The sequence below is a fragment of the Carcharhinus amblyrhynchos genome, chromosome 20 (genome assembly GCF_965287045.1).
Source record: "Carcharhinus amblyrhynchos chromosome 20, sCarAmb.v2.hapA, whole genome shotgun sequence".
NCBI classification, from domain to species: domain Eukaryota; kingdom Metazoa; phylum Chordata; class Chondrichthyes; order Carcharhiniformes; family Carcharhinidae; genus Carcharhinus; species Carcharhinus amblyrhynchos.
Window position 1 is genome coordinate 39,915,332 of NC_137343.1, and position 16,821 is coordinate 39,932,152.

The window sequence follows — 16,821 nt, forward strand, 5'->3', positions numbered from 1 at the left end:
TAAGATTTGATTGTGTAAAAAACGCTCGTGCTAATTTATACTCACTGTTAAATGATTTCCTTGTTCCTATCACAGTTACAAAATCTATCCATTTTTAATTGGAATAGGGTGTTACTTTTTTCTCTATGATATAGACGATTTGCTGTTAAACCTGCAGTTTTTTAAGGCTCCCTCACCCCTTTCCTACTGTAAATACAGATGTATGAAGTTTACCAACTACTGTTAAGCAAATCATAGCATCCCTACACTGCAGAAGGAGACCATTTGGCCCATCAAGCCTGCACTGACAACAATCCCACCCAGGCTCTATCCCCATAACCCCAGGTATTTATCCTGACACTAAGGGGCAATTTAGCATGGTCAATCAACCTAACCCATACGTCAGTGTGGGACGAAACCAAAACACCCGGAGAAAACCCACACAGGCACGGGGAGAGCATGCAAGCTCCACACAGAGAGTGACCCGAGGACAAAACTAAACCTGCATCCCTGGTGCTGTAATGCAGCAGTACTAACCACTGTGCCACTGTGTTGCGCTGTGAAACAGCACTGCTATCCTGTCTCACTCAAATCCTGTTGCACAGTCCGAAACTAGTCTGCAAGTACAGAATTCCATTCTGAATATGGTTGTGCACTTGTATATTTTTGGCATACATCTGTTCGACAAGGTCACCGGCAGGCAGACTTCACTCATCTGCAAGCCAACAATTCTCACCAAGTATGAATGACGATTACTCATTTGCACGTTAAACGCAACCTGCTTCGATGTATCCCATCCCCAGAAAAGTAAAGAGATTTACAATCTCACTCATTGTCTGGTCAAAATCTCACTCCGAAGGTTTCCCAATACAAAAAGCTCTACTGCAACTTTCAAGAGTTGCCTCACTGCTCGCCCCACCCAGCACCCAGTATAACAAACAGTCTCAAACACTTCCCATGGGAGTTACCACCTCGGAAACTGTGGGGTGGATTTCTGCAGGCTGCATTGGAAGGAGACCCACGGATAAAACGGAAACGACATTTGTGAGATCAGATGCCCTGTCTTCATTTCAGAATTCAGCTAATGCTTAATAAGGACTGCGGCTCAGGGGTTGCGAGTGCTGGGGGAGGTTCTCCAAATTCACTCATAATCCTAAACCAGAATTAAAGCAGTAAGAGTTTGTTAAGAGTCCATCTCTGCACATGTTCTGAATCCTCCTGGCTGGAGGCAGATAAAGACCATATCTGGAGCAAGTCATTGGAGGCAAGGAAGGTATAAAAGGGTGAACATTCATGCGTTTCATAGATTAAAGGACTTGCGCCTTTAAAGTTAAAGGTGCAGCAGCTCAAGGGGATCGATTCCTGTTGGGAAAGGGAATCAAAGTTTATTGGGGGTAGACGGGAATGTGGAATTAGAAAAGCAAACTAACCCGCCATGATCTTATCAAAAGGCTCGAGGGGCCAAATGGATTACTTCTGCTCCTATTTTATATGTTCATATCACAGATAGAATCATAGAATCACTACAGTGCAGAAGAGGCCATTTGGCCCATTGAGTCTGCACCAGCTCTCTGATAGAGCACTTTACCCAGGCCCACCCCATCCTATCTCTGTAACCCCATGTATTTACCATGGCTAATTCCCCTAACCTGCACATCTTGCAGCACTAAGGAACAATTTAGCATGGTTAGTCCCCCTTACCTGAACATCTTTGGGCTGTGGGGGGAAACCCGGAGCAACCGGGGGAAACCCACGCAGGCACAGGGAGAATGGACAGAGTCCGTACAGACAGTGACACAAGCCAGGAATCAAACCCGGGTCCCTGGCGCTGTGAGGCAGCCATGTTAACCTCTGTGCCACCGTGCCGGCTGATCAAAGAAGGAATCAGAATTAAGTACTTTGCTGGTTCAGGTGAACTCTATCCTTCTGGCATTACATGGGCATTGGAGCAGTGGGTTAAGGTGTTGGGGATACCACCTGAGCATCAACAAGGCTGCAGCTGAGAATGGGCACCATGCCCTCAGAAATCACAGCCATTGAAGATGAGGAGCAGTGACCTGCACAGGAAGGATAGTGCATGGGGTACCAGCAGGCTGGAGGAGAGGGACTAGGGGCAGAAAGGAGAAGGAGATACTACACAGAGCACAGGATTTATGGGCAGAGGCAAAGCTACTTGGACATGATTGAGACCCACCGCCAAAAGAGACTGCAACTCTCGAAGAAGACAGCCACAGATATCTGTGTCCATGTCAGTGTGGCGCTCTGCAGCATCCTGCACACTAGAATATCACCCAGATGACACCCTCATCACCAATACATCAGACTTACATCTGATGGAGCATTACAGGCTCAGAAAGCAGTGACTCAGAGGAAAGTGGGTCAGAGGGCAGCGGGTCAGAGGGTGGCGGGTCAGAGGGCACTCAGGCAGGTGCTTGGAATTGCCTCTTGCAAAGATCTTGGGCCACTGTGACAATGTGTTGCAGACATCATAACATGGCTCTCCAGAGGTCAGGATCCTGATGATAGTGGGGCCTTGGAAAGCTCAGCAGGGAAAGAGCAGCAGGTGAGACAGGAGGAGGATTTGGAGGCAGGGAGAGAAGATGGTGAACAGAGAGGTGTCCTTGTACAGGACGAGGCAGCCTCCTCCTGCCACTCTCTATGAAGAGGACCATCCTTCACTCCCTCATGGCTGTCTGGCCTCCAGTTAGACATCTTGCTGCCCTGTGTATTTGGCACAGGTCTCTCCCTCAGGACTATCAGCAGCTTTAGTGTTGGCTGCCATGGTCCAGTCAATTGGACCCACCTCCACTACTACCTCCACTGGCTCCAGTTGGACAGGAAACTGCTCCCTGTGTAAATTAAGGGCTCACCCTCACTAAAAGCTGAACTTCAGGCAGTTTCCCATCAAAGAGGGTTATAAATATACATCAAGAGGCCACCAGCACACTGCGGCACACTTCTAGAGAGAAAACATTGCAAAGCAGATATGTTAAACTTGCAAAGAACCTTATTTAGGTTACTCAGGGCTCCATATTAAAGAATATGGGGCATATGAGAAAGTATAAAAAATCTTTAAGAAGGATACCAGAACCAAGAACATAAACTATTAAAAAAGTTTGAATGGGCTGAGACTGTTTTCTCTAAAAGATAGAAGACCAAAAGGTGGCATGATCAAGGTCTTTACAATTATGGAAGAGTTTGGTAGGATAGACATGGAGAAGAGGATTCCACTGGGAGGTGACACCAGAGGAAGAGGTTATAAATCTAATGATTTACTTCAGATTTCCAGCTTCTGCAGAGATTTACTTTTCCTTCCGGGGACTGCTCATTTGGAATAATAGATGCTGAAATTGGCAGATACTGCATTCCTAACATCCTTCAACTTGATGAGCACAGTTCCCCAAAGGATGCAAACTAGAGGCAGGGAAGGAATGAAAACTTTTACTCATTCACTTCCTTCAGAATCAGTAGGGACCAGTCAGGCAATGGTAGTGGTGATAAAATAGAGTTCAAAATAAAAATTAAGAATGACACAATTGATGTAACACAAAGGGGGGGGGGGGGGCGTTGGCGATCTTACCAAACAAATTCCAAGTGCCAACCGAGCGTGAAAAGGGGAGCGAATCGCACCTTCTTTTTTGGGTGAGCTCCCAGACAGAATGGTATGGCACTTAGTCTGCTTTTGTAGAACAAGTGTTACTGACATTGCACAGCCCGGTTTTAACCCATTGTTTTACTGGAGAATTCCTTCAACCGGAGGCTGTGCCAAGCATTCCATCGTATCTTTCGCACCTGCGTTGAAATTATTTTGAGAAACAACACTTATCACCACCTCATTCCAGTAGTGGGAGCAGAAAAGGAATAATGAGGATAATTGCCTGACTTTCTCTTCGGCTGGACTCTGACCTTCGTGAGTGTTGTGTTGCGACAGGAGTGTCGTTTCAGGAACACAACCAAGTTCAGACACAGCAGCTCAAGTTCTGGAGCTGAGTAACATGAGCAGAACCCAAAAATGTTTGCTTCTGTTTGATTCTGTCTGAAGGGCTCATCCGGGCCTATTCAACTTGGCACAGCTCCTCAAACAGTCTGCACAAAGAACTCAGGGCGGTAAAAGTACAACGGCGCAGCGTCGCTGATGTGAGCAAACACCCCTCCCTCTGAGTTCAAAAGGATAAGAGACTCAGCTTGCTTCAGTCAGCAGCCGTTCTTGTCTGGGATTTAAGGCTGTGATCATTGAAGTTGCCGAGACCAGGTGGCACAGTAGCACAGTGGTTAGCACTGCTGCCTCACAACGCCAGGGACCCAGGTTTGAGTCCTGGTTTGGGTCCCTGTCTGTGTTGAGTTTGCACATTCTCCCCATGCCTGCGTGGGTTTCCTCCGGGTGCTCTGGTTTCCTCCCACACTCCAAAGATGTGCAGGTTAGGTGAATTGGCCATGATAAATTGTCCCTTAGTGTCAGAGGGACTAGCTCGGGTAAATGCATGGGTTATGAGGATAGGGTCTGGGTAGGATTGTGATTGATGCAGACTCAATGGGCCAAATGGCCTCCTTCTGCACTGTAGGAATCTATGACTATTTGAAGAAGAGCAGGAAGTTTGCCTGGTATCTTGGATCCTATTTCTCACAGTTAACTGCTTTCACGTTCTTGGTGTTTGTTCTGTCTTTCTGGAAGTCACTGGACCAGTAATCCAAGACCTGGGTTCAAATCCCACCATAGCTGACTCTTAACTGCCCTCTGAAATGGCCTGGCAAGACATTCTGTTCAAGAGCAATTAGGGATGGGCAATAATGCTGGCTGCATCCCATAGATTAATTTTAAAAATCCCTGTTGTGTTTGCTGGTGTAAAACAGTCCCTGCATTTCCCACTAAGTTTAAATTTATTCATTAGTGTCACAAGTAGGCTTACATTCACACTGCAATGAAATTATTGTGAAGATCCCTGCTCGGGTACACTGAGGGAGAATTTAGCATGGCCAATATGTCTAACAAGTACATCTTTCAGACTGTGGGAGGAAACCAGAGCACCCGGAGGAAATCCATGCAGACACAGGGAGAACATGCAGACTCCACACAGGCGACCCCAGGTTCAATTCTGGCCTTGGGTCAATGTCTGTGTGGAGTTTCCACATTCTCCCTGTGTCTACATGGGTTTCCTCCAGATGCTCCAGTTTCCTCCCACAGTCCAAAGATGTGCAGGTTAGATGGATTAGCCATGGTAAATGTCTGGGGTTACAAGAGGGCATGGGTAAGATACTCAGAGAGTCGGTCAGACTCGATGGGCCAAATGGCCCCGTTCTGCACTATAGGGATTATATGATACAGAGGTGCAGGCATGTGGTCAGAAATCCATCTCTGGATCAAATAATGCACCAAGATTGAGATTGGTCTGGTTCAGTCTCAGACAGTCTGCCAAGGTATGGGATGGAGTTGGTAGCAAGGGATGGGTGTTTGCAGCAGAGACTGAAAACAATGGTTTCAGCAGTCCTAGTATTTAATTAGAGGAAATTTCTGCTCATCCAGCATTCAGATGAAGAGTAAATAGTTCAATTATTTAGCAATAGTGGGGGAGTTGAGAGGTGTTGGTGAGGTAGAGCTGGGAGTCATTAGGGAGTCTGTGGAAGCTGACACTGTGAATGATGTCATGGGAGGGGCAATACGTTTAAGTTTATATATCACTGTCACAAGTTGGCTTACATTAACACTGCAATGAAGTTACTGTGAAAACCCCCCAAGTCCCCATACTACGGCGCCAGTTCGGGTGCACTGAGGGAGAATTTAGCATGGCCAATGCACCCTAACCAGCACGTTTTTCGGACTGTGGGAGGAAAACCATGCAGACACAGGGAGAACATGCAGACTCCACACAGACAGTGACCCAAGCCAGGAATCAAACCCGGGTTCCTGGCGCTGCAAGGCAGCAGTGCTAACCACTGTGCCACCTACTATCTCAATAAGAGGGGGCTGAGGTTGGATCCTTCAGGGACACCAGAGGTAATGGGTAGAATCAGGAAGAGAAGCTAGTTCAGGTGATACTCCAGCCAAAGTAAATATTGTGGCAACAAGAGCAGATCTGAGGTGGAATTCTACAGGCACTAACTGGCCTCCTGACTCCCCAGAGCCAGTCCACCATCTACAAGGCACAAGTCAGGAGTCTGATGGAATACTCCCCACTTGCCTGGATGGGTGCAGCTCCAACAACACTCAAGAAGTTCAACACGATCCAGTAAAAAGCAGCCCAGTTGACTGACTTTCCATCCACCAACTTAAACATTCACTCCCTCCACCATCCAGTAGCAGCAGTGTGTACCATACACAAGATGCACTGCAGCAACTCACCAAAGCTCCTTTGCCAGCACCTTCCAAACCTGTGACCTGTACCCCGCAGACGCAAAGGGACGGCAAATGCATGGGAATGCCACCACTTCCAAATACTCCTCCAAATCATACACCACCCTGACTTGGAAATATATCGCTGTTCCTTCACTGTCGCTGGATAAAATCCTGGAACTCTCTTCCTAACAGTGCTGTGTGTATACCTACACCACGTGGACTGTACTGGGTCAAGAAGGGAGCTCACTACCACCTTCTCAAGGGTAATGAGGGATAAGCAACAAATGCTGGCCAGGACAGTGACATCCACATTTCACGATTAAAGATAAATGGATTCAGCCCGGTGTCCCCACAGCTGAGGAACAGTGGCGAGGTGTTCAAGGAGATTAGTGCAGATCAACTGTGTCAAAAGTTACAGACAGATCGAGATGGACGAGGAGAGAAAGTTTATCTTTGTCACAGTCAGGACGCCAAATTAATTCATCTAGTTAATTCTAATTAATTCCAATTTTAATTAATTGGACACTTTGTCCTTCACCTCCAGAGCTCCACAATGCTGTTAGTGACTGCGCAAACTGTCTGCTTCATTAATGTCACCGGGACTTGTCACTGGAAGATGACAGTCTTCATTTCTGACTCTAAGTAATAAGTCAGTGTATGAGAGGGCTGTCCTAGCTGGTCCAGCCAGCAGGAAACCCGGCAGTGATCTTTGCCGATAAGTGGCACGGTTTTCTGCTGGTTCCAGATGTAGCCATACACACACTTAGTGATCACACTGAAACACAGGCAGTCAGGGGGTGTGTGTGTGTGTGTGTGTGTGTGTGTGTGTGTGTGTGTGTGTGTGTGTGTGTGTGTGTGTGAGAGAGAGAGTGACTGTGCGCGTGTGTTTCCGTGTGCATGCTTGTATGCATGTGTCTGTGCATGTGTTCATGTGTTCCTGCGTGTGTTTGTATGCATATATGTGTGTATGTGTGTGACTCTGCGCATGTTTCTGTGCGCGTCTGTATGCATGTGTTTGTGCATGTATGCATGTGTCTGTGCATGTGTGTTCATGTGTTCCTGCCTGTGTTTCTGTGTGTGTGTGTGTGTCTGCGTGTGTGAGAGAGAGAGAGACAGAGAGAGAGGGAGTGTGTGTGTGTGCATGCATGTGTTAGACAGAGAATGCGCATGTGTGTACATCTGTGCACTTGTGTGTGCGTACATGTATCTATGTGTGCATTTGGGTGGGCCTGTGCATGCATATGTGCGTATGAGAGAGAAAGAGAATGCGAGTATGTGTGTATGAGTGTGTGCGTGTGTGTGTGTGTCTGTGTCTGTGTGTGTGCGCGCGCGTCTGTGGATTGTGTGTGTCTGTGTGTGAGGAAGAGATAGAGTGTGCATGTGTGCTTGTGAGGAGAGTGGGCGTATGTGTCTGTGTTAGAGAGAGAGTGCATGTGTGTGTGCCTGCATGCGTATGTGTGTGTGTGTCTGTGTGTGAGAGAGAGAGACAGAGCGTGTGTGTGTGTGTGTGTGAGAGAGAAAGTGTTTGTGTGTGTGTGCATATGGGTGGGTGAATGGGAAGAGGATAGCTCTGGGCTGGACCCATTTCCAATCCTACCAGTTTCCACTTGGCAGGTTTAAGGTTAAAATTAGCCCCACCAACTTGGAGGTAAAGAAAGGGAACATGAAATGGGAGGATTATCCGGAAGCTGACCCCATTGAAGAGGTAGATTTTGAAGGCAAAAGAATTTAAGAAGAGAATTCTAAAGCGCTCTGCCACCACTGGCCTAGCAGAGTGAGACCTGGGACTTCAGACTGCCAGAGGCAGCAGGGATGGTGTACAGGTTTACAAAATGAAGATTTTTGAAGCGGACACACAGAGATGGGAAGGCAAAGGAGGTTAGTGATGAGTACACTGGGAGCTAGCCCCTTCCCCTGTTGTGGTGATACTAGGCCTCAGGTAGTTGTAGTAATGGCAGCAGCACTGGTGCTCAGCCTCTGGTTGGCCACTATCTCTCGGCAGCTTGGACTTCCACCCTGAGGTCCTCGATCCTGTGGGGAAGATCTGTTGCTGGCCTCGCACGTGCCTGAGTGGAACAAGATGTGGAGGGTCTTCCTAAACAGAGGTGTCCTGGGGCTCACTCACTGGTTCTCTCCAACCAGCACCTGTAACCCTGGTCACCTCCACAAGATTCCACCCTCCACCTAGCTTCAATATCATTCTATGTCACTAGCTCAGGTGTGGCCCACTCTTGACATCCTTTCTCACTGAGGAACATTGCACATAAAAATAATGTTGCTAGGAAACTGGTGTGAATGAAGCAAAATGGTAAAAATAAACACGAGGTCTTGAAGGGTTAATGGAATTTTGGAAACAGCTCAATGGGTTTCAGAAGCTCTTCACATTAAAGTTTCAATCATCTTCACCAACATCATGACAATTTGTAGAAAATAATTATTTTGCATACACTATCTCTCAAAATTTTCAATGCTTTTAATAGGTAGCACAGTGGTTAGCACTGCTGCTTCACAGCATCAGGGAACATAAGAACATAAGAAATAGGAGCAGGAGTAGGCCATCTAGCCCTTCGAGCCTGCCCCACCATTCAATAAGATCATAGCTGATCTGTCGTGGCTCAGTTCCACATTCCCGCCCTCTCCCCATAACCCTTAATCCCCTTGCTTATCAAAAACCCATCAACCCGCGTCTTAAAAATATTTAGCGAGGCAGCCTCCACCACTTCAACGGTCAGAGAATTCCAGAGATTCACCACCCTTTGAGTGAAGAAGTTCCTCCTCAACTCCGTTCTAAACTGCCCCCCCTTTATCTTGAGGCTGTGCCCCCTAGTCCTACTGTCCTTTCTGAGCGGCAAGAGTCTCTCCACCTCTATCCTATCCATCCCATTCATCATCTTATATGTCTCAATGAGATCTCCCCTCATTCTTCTAAACTCTAACGAGTACAAGCCTAGTTTATTCAGCCTCTCCTCATAGCTCAACCCCCTCAACTCCGGTATCAGCCTAGTAAACCTCCTCTGCACTCCCAATTCCAGCCTCGGGTCACTGTCTATGTGGAGGCTGCACATTCTCCCCGTGTCTGCATGGGTTTCCTCCAGGTGCTCCAGTTTCCTCCCAAAGTCCGAAAGATGTGCGGGTTAGGTTGATTGGCCATGCTAAATTGCCCCTTAGGGTTAGCGGGATTAGCAGAGTATATATGTGGTTACAGGAATAGGGCTTGGGTAGGATTGTGGTCGGTGCAGACTTGATGGGCCGAATGGTCTCCTTCTGCACTGCAGGAACTCTAGGTGCTCTGAATTACACCTTACTGGATCATGGGTTCCTTAACCACTTCCAACATCAGTGAATAAATACAGAAGGCATAGCTGGATTGTCTGCAGTTGGGGAATTCTGGGTGAAGGGCAGGGCAGGCTCTCCCCTGAGCTGCTTCGTCCTTCAGGATGTTTGCCAGCATGATCAATCTGGCTGGCTGGCAGCTCCATACTCCCAATGGCATCAGAAGATGGCAGTGCCACTGCTGGACTGCAAACAATGCCCTGGAAGGAAGGAAGGATATCCCAAACTTGGTAAGACCAGGCAGTCTGGTCAGGCAGGGACTGGAGATCCCAAGGAGATAGGAGGGTAAAGAGGGAGTGAAGGCTTGGGGTCTGGTGAGGAGGCACTTTGGGGATGGGGGGGGGGGGAGGGGGGGGGTGTTACAATCTGGGCTTGGGCTACCACCGATAGTCCGCGATGGAGGCATCCCTACCCCTTCCTACCTGCGTTTAGCCCATGCGGTAAAATCTGTCGGGCTAGTCACCTCCTGTTTGTCTTGCCCAGCTGCACACATTACTGCAGAGGATGTGGGTGGAATGAGATCCTCAAGTAGCCATTAGTTGGCCACTTAACAGCCCCAGTAGACCCAAGGACTTAATCAATCCCAGTAAGAAGTCTCACAACACCAGGTTAAAGTCCAACAGGTTTATTTGGTAACACAAGCTTTTGGAGCGCTGCCCCTTCGTCAGGTGAGTGATAAAGGAACAGCGCTCCGAAAGCTTGTGCTACCAAATAAACCTATTGGAGTTTAACCTGGTGTTGTGAGACTTTTTACAGTGCCCACCCCAATCCAACGCCAGCATCTCCACATCTTAACCAATAATACAAGATACAGATCAGGGTGGGCAGCAGGACGCTGGATTAGCTACCTGCTTCATTTTACATTCCCTAGCCCCCTTCTCCCCAGCTGCCTGGCCTTCAACACATCAGAGGGGCAAATATTCACCCCACAATTCAACATGTGCTCAGTTTAAGCTGACACAGCATCTATAATAACAACCATTATGCATAATGACAGAAGGGGTTTCTGTCAAGCTTCAGGTTTTGAGCGGAAACCTGGGGTGAGATTTTCCAGCTCTATCATGGCTGGATCTGGGGTCAGAAAATGCAGCGAGCTGTTTGAAAGTCCATTGACTTTGGCGGGGCTGAAAAATTCCGCTATACAGGTTTATAAAGCAACCAAGTATCACAATGCCTGATAAGAGCAGAGTGTTCGAGGGTAGAGCCTGTGGACTATCACTGTTATCCGGTGATGACAGCATCATCCTACATAAACCATCATGATTCTATCAGTCCTGACACACTTACCAGTTTGGTATCCGTAGTCAACAAGCTATGGCTTGGTTCCAGGCCAGGAGGAGAAACAGGTTGGAGTACAGTGTGAGTTGTCACCATAGTGCTGTTGCCCTGGTGACTAACAGATGGAGGCACCACATCATTGGATGCCTGCTGCCCGTACCTTACTCCTGTCGTAGGAAAAGAAAGGAGAAATTAGGGGACTTACTGAAACCACTCATCATTGAGTAGAAAGTATCAGCCCAAGAGACATCCTGTGGGGACAATGGACACTGAGGGTCAGATGTTGAGTGCAGCCCTTTCTTTTAGTTGTCAAGACAATTGGGCAGCACGGTGGCACAGTGGTTAGCACTGCTGCCTCACAGTGTCAAGGACCTAGATTCGATTCCCAACTTCCCAGAGTCTGCACGTTCTCCCCGTGTCTGCATGGGTTTCCTCTGAGTGCTCAAGTTTCCTCCCACAGTCTGAAAGTGCTGATTAAGTGCATTGGCCAGGCTAAATTCTCCCTCAATGTACCTGAACTGGTGCCAGAGTGTGCAGATTTTCACAGTAACTTCATTGCAGTGTGAATGTAAGCCTTATTTGTGACACTAATAAATAAACTTAAAACTTTAAGATGCTTGAAGGATACAGGAAAGTTGGCCATGTAACTGGCCACATCATTTCACATTTATAAACTTCAAAGTACTTTTTGATAAATTTGTCATGTCACAGCGGTTATCTTTTAGTGTGGATTTCACTGACTTCAGCAAACAATACTGAGTACAGATATCCACTTTCAATACTGCTGCTAACAATATCTTAGAATCATAGAATCCCTGCAGTGCAGAAAGAGGTCATTCAGCCCATCAAGTTTACAAAGATCACAATCCCACCCACCCTATCCCTGTAACCCCACGTATTTACCCTGCCAGTTCCCCTGACACGAAGGGGCAATTTTCCAAGGCCAATCCACCTAACCTGCACAACCTGCACTGTGGGAGGAAACTGGAACACCCGGAGGAAACCGGAACACCCGGAGGAAACCCATGCAGACACCGAGAGAATGTGCAAACTCCATACAGACAGTGAGGCCGGGAATCGAATCCAGGTTCGTAGCACTGTGAGGCAGCATTGCTAACCACTGTGCCATCGTGCCATCCTTCTTAGATCATATATCTGAGATCAAGTATGGAATAAAATAGATTCAAGAAGAAATTGTGTTTATATAGACTTTATAAATATTCCAGAGGAAATTGCAGAGTAAGCAGTTGAGGGGGATGGGGCCGATGTTAAATAAATACATTAGATAAAGGAATGAATGCTGAAACACAACAGGAGGGAGAGTCACGGGAGGTGGCTGAAAGCTCTTGGTTAATTAGACTTTCAGCGGGTTGTTAAGGCAGTGGACTGAACCATGAAGGGTTTATGGAGGAAGCATCAGAAATCAAGAGGAAAATAATTCACAATATATGTTACAAAACTTTGGAGTGATTTGACTCTGTCAAGTCTCTATCCCTGCCCAAGGTGAATGGGCTGAGATGTGCCAAACTCCAATTACCCAGCGATTTTGTGAATATCTATCGATTGGGATGATAAATATTAGGATAGGTAATGCTGAACCCAGCAAATTACATTCACTATGGTTTGATTTTTCACAAATTTGAAACTTGTGACATTCAGCAGATCACTTGGCCCAACAACTCAGAACAGTCGAGATTCACACTGACTTCCTTTTAACTTTCCCGCTGGCTACTCACCTCTCCCAAACGTGGATTAAGACATTTCTCCACTTCCAAAACTAGTCACAGAATTGGTCAAATTCCATGAGAGAGATGGGCTGCTATTTTAGTTACGGTAAGTGAGCACTCTGCCCTCCTATGTCCAGGAGCTGGGTTTGAACCCTGTCCATGCTGCAAGTCACTCTACAGAGGATGCCAGGTAGCTTGGTGAAATGAATCTGACAGTCTCTATCCAATTAGTCCAGGTCCATAGCACCAAACTACCTTCAATCCAGACAAATTGAGACAGATCTAAATAAGGACTAAGAACATAAGAAATAGGAGCAGGAATAGGCCATCTAGCCTTTCGAGCCTGCCCCGCCATTCATTAAGATCATGGCTGATCTGAAGTGGATCAGTTCCACTTTCCCGCTTTCTCCCCATAACCCTTAATTCCCTTGTCTATCAGAAACCTATCTACCCGTGAATTAAATATATTTAGCGAGGTAGCCTCCACCACTTCAACGGGCAGAGAATTCCAGAGATTCACCACCCTTTGAGTGAAGAAGTTCCTCCTCAACTCCGATCTAAAGTGCGCCGCACCCCCCCGCCCCCCACCACCCCCCCCCCCCCCCCCCCCCCCCCAACCTTGAGGCTGTGGCACCATCATTGAATTAAAACATTGACACGTTAGTACAGCAAATATAAATGTCATTTTGGTGCAAGAGGAAGTGGTGTGCTGACATTGTGTGGGAGCACATTGCTGAGGTAACGAGAAGGAGCATTGCTCAGCATCTAACCCATACGGTACCTAACCTGCTGCTGCTACACGGAGGGAAGAAGTGACCTTTACCAGCACCAAAATCGCCAAAGGATACATACATTTTAAGTGCAATAACAATAATCTCTCCCTCAAAGTCAACAAAACGAAGGAAATAGTCACTGACTTCAGGAAGCGTAGTGGAGAACATGCCCCTGTTTACATCAACGGGGATGACGTAGAGATGGTCAAGGGCTTCAAGTTTTTTAGGTGTCCGGATCGCCAAAAAACTGTCCTGGTACCCCCATGCTGACACTATAGTTAAGATTGCTATGTCCACTACGACCCTCACCAATTTTTACAGATGCACCATAGAAAGCACAGCTTAGTAAAGCTCCTGCTCTCCCCAAGACCGCAAGAAACTACAGTGTCGTGAATGAAGCCCAGCCCATCACTCAAACCAGATCTCCCCCCTACCACCACCCATTGATACTGTCTACACTTCCTGCTGCCTTGGAAAAGCAGCCCGCATAATTAAGGATTCCATGCACCACGGACATATTCTCTCCCATCTTCTTCCTTCGGGCAAAAGATACAAAAATCTGAGGACACATACCAACCGACTCAAGAACAGCTTCTTCCCTGCTGCCATCAGACTATTGAATGAAACTACCTCACATAAAGTTTTGATCTTTCTTTACACCCTAACAATGACTGTAACACTACATTCTGCACTCTCTCATTTCCTTCACTATGAATGGTATGCCTTATCTGTAAAGAAACAATACTTTTCACTGTATTCTAATACATTTGATAATAATAAATCAAATCAAAGAAATTAAAACATCACTTTGTCTTATTATGAGCTCAAGCATCAGTGCGTTAATGACGTACTCACTGCTAAAGGCTTGATGGGATTGGAAGGATTGCTTTGTACACACTGAAGGAAGCTGAGAAATAATTGACTGTGATTCAGAATTAAGTACAAGGGTTTATCCAGCAGAATTACAAAATGGGAGTTAAATCGGATGTTGTGTTGGTGCCAGCAAGGTTCCAGCTTGCCTACTGAAGCTCCATAGCTTAGGACCACAGAGGGAAAAAACATAAGCTGGGCAGGGTGCCCACTCCTAAATCATCAATAGATCTCCCTGCGCACCCCTTAGAGTACAAGCTCTTCTATTAAGTAAGTGGAGGCTTGTCCTATAGAGAAGGGGCAATGGCAGGGGTGTTTAAAACAAGTTGGCTCCATCCAGGCTGGCAGTCAAAGGACTATGGGGCTTGACCTGTACACTGTAGCCACAGAAGCGGTAGCTCATGCACACCGCAGATAAAGGGTGTTGGTGACGGAAGACCGGCCTTGGCAAGACTGTTACACATTCTTCCTCCCAGGAGCGGGAACTCTGAGAAGATTTTCTTTATTTCTCAATCAGCTTCTGTCGCTGAAATGAGTTGTTTATTACGGAGCAGCAATCAACCTTGGGAACTGAAGCTGAACAGACGGGATACAGGGCTGATGGTGGGGTGGGGGGAGAGGTCTAAAACAAGGGGGTCACAGTATCAGGATATGGAGCAGGTCACTGAGGACGGAGATGAGGAGAAAACTTCTTTACTCAGTGGATGGTGGAACGCGCTACCACAGAAGACTGTGGAGGCCAGGTATTTAAAAAGAAAATAAATAAATTTCTAGACACTAAAGGCATCAAGATGTATTTAGAGGGAGTGTAAGTGATCAGATTGCGCAGGCTCAGTGAACTGACTGGCCTACTCCTGTTCCTATTTTCTATGGTTGTATAAAGTATGTATATCCATAGCAACCATCCTTAGGTCCCTCCAAATGACAGTCCAATTTTATATTGTCAGCAACTGGATTCAGATTGACGAGTATGTTTCATACATGATTCCTAGAGCTGGCAGACAGAAGAACTTTCATCCTGAGCCAGTACCCGAGATGAGAGGCCAGTGTGCAACACTGCAACTCTCGGATTCCTGATTAACTGCTCAGCAGTGGCCCGCATGATGAATACATTCTTATCTCCTCACACAGGTTGAGTCAGTAAAGAGGAGCAGTCTTTAGCGAGGTGAACAATAAGGATGGGCCTTTGAGTTTGGTATCGCTGCACAACAGACTTTAACAATGAGAAGGAAGTGCTGAAGCTAATTAATCAGCACTTGTACCTGGATTCACATTCCGAACCATTCCGCAGTTTCGACTGAGAGTGCATTTTACTAAAATACGAAATAAATTTACAAAGCGGCTCAGTTCAAGAAAGTCAGCAACGCAATGTGGAATTTGTCACACTGTCAACAAGCCAATTCCAGGAAGGAAAGCACAACAGTGCAACAAAAATCAACAATGGTGATTAAAATCCCTACAGTGCAGGAGGAGGCCATTTGGCCCATTGAGCCTGCACCAACAACAATCCTACCCAGGTCCTATCCCCGTAACCCCACATATTTACCCTGACAATCATCCTGACATTAAGGGGCAATTTAGCACAGCCCCTTAATGTCACCTAATCCACCCAACCTGCACATTTTTGGACTGTGGGAGGAAACTGAAGCACCCAGACGAAACCCACGCAGGCTCTGGGAGAAAGTGCAAACACCACACAGACAGTGAGCCAAGGCTGCAATCGAACCCGGGTCTATGACGTTGTGAGGCAACAGTGCTAACCACTGCGCCGCCCCTAACGGGGCAAGGTTGTTATAATGACTCAGCATTGGTGTAGATCTCTGAAAGGGGCTATAGGAATTATGAAAGGTGCACTGGTAGCCTTTCAATTATCTGGCTGACATTTTAGCAAAGTCCCCAGAATGCAGAGCTTCTGAGCAATGCCAATGTTCTACTGTGCAATGTAAATGTTGGTATTTCCATGCATTGTGTAAAAGCTGGACTGCTTCAACAATACAGGGAACAGAACCAAGATGCTGGAAAATCTCAGCTGGTCTGACAACATCTGTGGAGAAAAAATGGAGCCAACGTCTTGGGTGGAACAGAAGCTACTGATCACTCACTTTCCAATTTAATGTAAGTTTTATGTACTATGTTAATTTTGCAATTCTCTTTACTTTGTCCTTTAACCTGTGCTTCCAGGTAACATCCTTCCTGCTTCCCATTTCTGCCAGGCACTGATCTTTCCATGATTTCCCTTCCTACATTTTCTTAAGCTGCCACCATCCAGATGAACCAACCTAAACTGGCTGTCTGGTCAGAAAAATACAGAGTGGCTTTGGTGCTGACACAGAGGTAAAAAAAACCTCCGCTTTATGATGAGGTCCAAACGGAAGGTTATCGATATAAAACAACCACTAATAATTCCAATAGGAAATTCAGGCAGTTAACCCAAAAGAGTATTATGAATTAGACAAGTACTGAAGGAGTGGTTGAAGCATGCAAGGGGGAAGTTAGATAATTGATGAGAGAGAAAGAACAGATGGATATG

The 16,821-nt window shown here is 46.7% G+C and overlaps 1 protein-coding gene across 2 annotated transcripts in view; it reads right to left on the reverse strand.

Annotated features, from left to right (window-relative positions):
- The window catches only part of hnf1a (HNF1 homeobox a), a 165,634-nt gene that overhangs the window by 69,230 nt on the left and 79,583 nt on the right, over positions 1 to 16,821 (reverse strand). For both annotated transcript variants that reach the window (XM_080208440.1, XM_080208442.1), the window contains exon 5: positions 10,931 to 11,088. In XM_080208440.1, the coding sequence (XP_080064566.1) occupies positions 10,931 to 11,088 (158 nt within the window). The remainder of the gene's footprint in view (positions 1 to 10,930; positions 11,089 to 16,821) is intronic.